Genomic DNA, 2,671 nt, shown 5'->3' with positions numbered 1-2,671 from the left:
CTCACCTTGTGGTTAAAAGAAGTCCTAAATTCAGCCAAACTCGAGAAAATAAGGTGCATACTGAGGGGCTTCCTGGGGAAATTCCACAAGATGTGGAACCCCTTCTACAAGTATATACGGGAGCTGGACATGCCGGATGTCTTTGTACAACAGGGTGGTGGACCTGTGGTGTTAAACTGTGATTAGTGGGCGGCTGACTGACCAACAAGTGCTATGTTTTTTATTTATTTATTATTTTTGATATATTTGGTCTTTTTGTTCCATTTATGCACATTGTTTGATCTCTACTTTTGCATTATGTTATTAATAATGGACTTAGACTCAGAACCTTTAGAGTTAGATTTTTTTTTTATTTATTTTAATTTATTTTTTTTATTGTTGTTTTTGTCTTTGTTTTTTATCCTGTCGGACTCGAATCACATTGTTGTCATCCTAATTTGTTTGCCAACTGCTATTGTGCTGTCTGTCCGGCTGTTTGTTTATAAAAAACTAAAATAAAAAGTTTTTTTTTAAAAAGTAAGGCTTCACTTGCAAGGATCTCAACAATATTTATTTTAAAGTGAAGGGATGTAGGGAGCGAGGGATGAATTTATGAAGGATGGAGGGATGAAGGGTCCAAGAGAGGTAGGGAGGGATAAAGGGATGAGGGTAGAGGTGAGGTAGTAAGGAAAATGGATAAGGGGAAGGAAAAGGGTGTCTGTATAAGTAGATTAGCAGGTTATCTGAGGCCTGGCCTGGCTCCCAAATCTTTGTCAATTTATCACCCTCATGTGTTCAACATTCAATCTCAACTTTTAATGTATTATGCCTAAATGTCAGCACTTCTTGCATTTTAAATGAACTGTTTTTGACCCGAGGTGATGCTTAGACTCTCCATTGTCCTCACAGGTGAAGCCAGTGCTTCCACGATGTGGGACAACCAGGCCTGGAGCTACCTTCCCTCAGACAGGGAGGGGGCCATGCCCCCCTTCCTGGCCCAGGACTTCATCCACACAGTCCAGCCTGGCGCCAAGATCCTCATCATGCTTAGAGATCCAGTAGAAAGGTGTTGTGGAGAAATCCATCGGTCTGTGTATATCCAGATTTTCCATTTTGAATTCCTTCTAAAAGATTTTCCTTCTGAGGATATTTGTTTTAAATCATAACACCTTTTGTCCGTCCAGTAAAATGTCCTTTCGAAGTTCCAACTGGCTGACAACTCTGTTTCCTTCTGTTCCCAGACTTTATTCGGACTATTTGTACTTCAAGATCGCCAACAAGTCAGCAGAGGACTTCCATCAGAAGGTCGTGGACTCTGTATATCTGTTTCAGTCCTGCCTGTCTGAGGGTTCACTTCGTTCGTGCGTCTACGACACCAGCCTCTCCAACTCTATGCCGGTTAGCTGAAAGGATCCTCACTTTTCACTGTTTGAAAATCAGTTTGCATTTAAATACTTAAGTCATTATTTAAAGCTGACAAAATCTAAATCTTTCTTTTTAACATCTATATCCACATATAAATACATTTCTTTTTTTAAAGAAACGAAAGTAAATGCATCCAAATACTTCAAAATAGTCAGTTTTTCTCCAAATTCCAAACTAAATCATAAAATCTGTCCATCTCTTTTCTGAATGTTCCCGAAATGTTTCCCATTGAGTACACTTGCCTGCCTATTTACCTGTCATTGGTGTACAGTAGTAAGTGTGGCAGTAGTTTGAGTTAGGATAAAGTTATCTCTTTGTTCCACCAATAAAGGGATAGGCAGAAAATAAGTCCTCCTCCTTTCCATGGCTTCATCATAGCAACAGCAGGTCTATTGGTAAATCAATTTCCAGAAAGGCAAAGTGTGTCTGTATGAAGTGGAGTGGTTTTAAATTACATTTACGGCACTCTCCTTCTGCACAAGAGAAAATACAACCTACTAGCTGACCAGAGTCACCTCAGTTTATATCCTCCTATCCGGCAGCGCTCCCTCAGGAGGAGGCTGAGTTATGAGCGCTGTCGGTGTCACCTCTAATCACAACATGTCTGTGACAGCACCGTTATCCAGGCAGATTTACTACAGTAAAAAGCAGCAATCAGCTCGACCTGAAACCATTGGAACAGAAATAGAATCCATCAAATCTAACAAAAACATTCAGAAAACACCATTACGTTCTCTTTGTTTACATGACTTTGTTTACTGTTATGGATGAGATGAAGATGAAGCTTTCAAAGTCCAATTTATTTTTAGTCTGGTGTGGCACTTTGCTGCCCTCTTGAGGACTCTGAGTGTCTGTGTCAGGAATTTAAACAACAACTTGAAGAGTGAATTTAAAATCTAAAAATGATCAATACTTCTTAGTGTGAGTAAAACATAAAAGTATTTAGTGTCACTTTACTGAATATTTATTATTTTTAGTCAAATCTGTTTGACACTTAAAGATTTAAAGACACTTATGCACATTAAATAATATGCATTGTGTTTTCATTGGCTTTGTTGACAAATCAAAAGCTTACAATCACCAAGGTATATTCTCAAAATCCAATTTCTCAGCTAATATTGTTTAAATTATTTTGACGGACACATGTGCGTCTGCTGTTGACTTTTCACCACACAACACTTAAAGGTGGGGTATGTAATTTTGGAGAAACCAGCTCGAGTGCGCTAGAATTTGAAAATACACAGCCGGAAAAACTGCCAAGGCACAC

At 38.8% G+C, this 2,671-nt stretch overlaps 1 protein-coding gene across 2 annotated transcripts in view; it reads left to right on the top strand.

Annotated features, from left to right (window-relative positions):
- The first annotated feature begins 633 nt into the window (after positions 1–633).
- LOC104955507 (carbohydrate sulfotransferase 15-like) overlaps positions 634–2,671 on the top strand; it is a 7,436-nt gene continuing 5,398 nt past the window's right edge. Inside the window, exons 1-2 of one of the 2 annotated variants that reach the window (XM_010782840.1) lie at positions 634–1,066; positions 1,221–1,377. In XM_010782840.1, coding sequence (XP_010781142.1) covers positions 861–1,066; positions 1,221–1,377 — 363 coding nt within the window. In that variant the 5' untranslated portion in view covers positions 634–860. The remainder of the gene's footprint in view (positions 1,067–1,220; positions 1,378–2,671) is intronic. The other variant, XM_010782841.1, reaches the window with a different exon arrangement.

The sequence above is a fragment of the Notothenia coriiceps genome, unplaced genomic scaffold (genome assembly GCF_000735185.1).
Source record: "Notothenia coriiceps isolate Sejong01 unplaced genomic scaffold, NC01 NC01_scaffold00024668, whole genome shotgun sequence".
Taxonomy (NCBI): Eukaryota; Metazoa; Chordata; class Actinopteri; order Perciformes; family Nototheniidae; genus Notothenia; species Notothenia coriiceps.
This window is presented reverse-complemented; position numbering and strand designations above follow the sequence as displayed.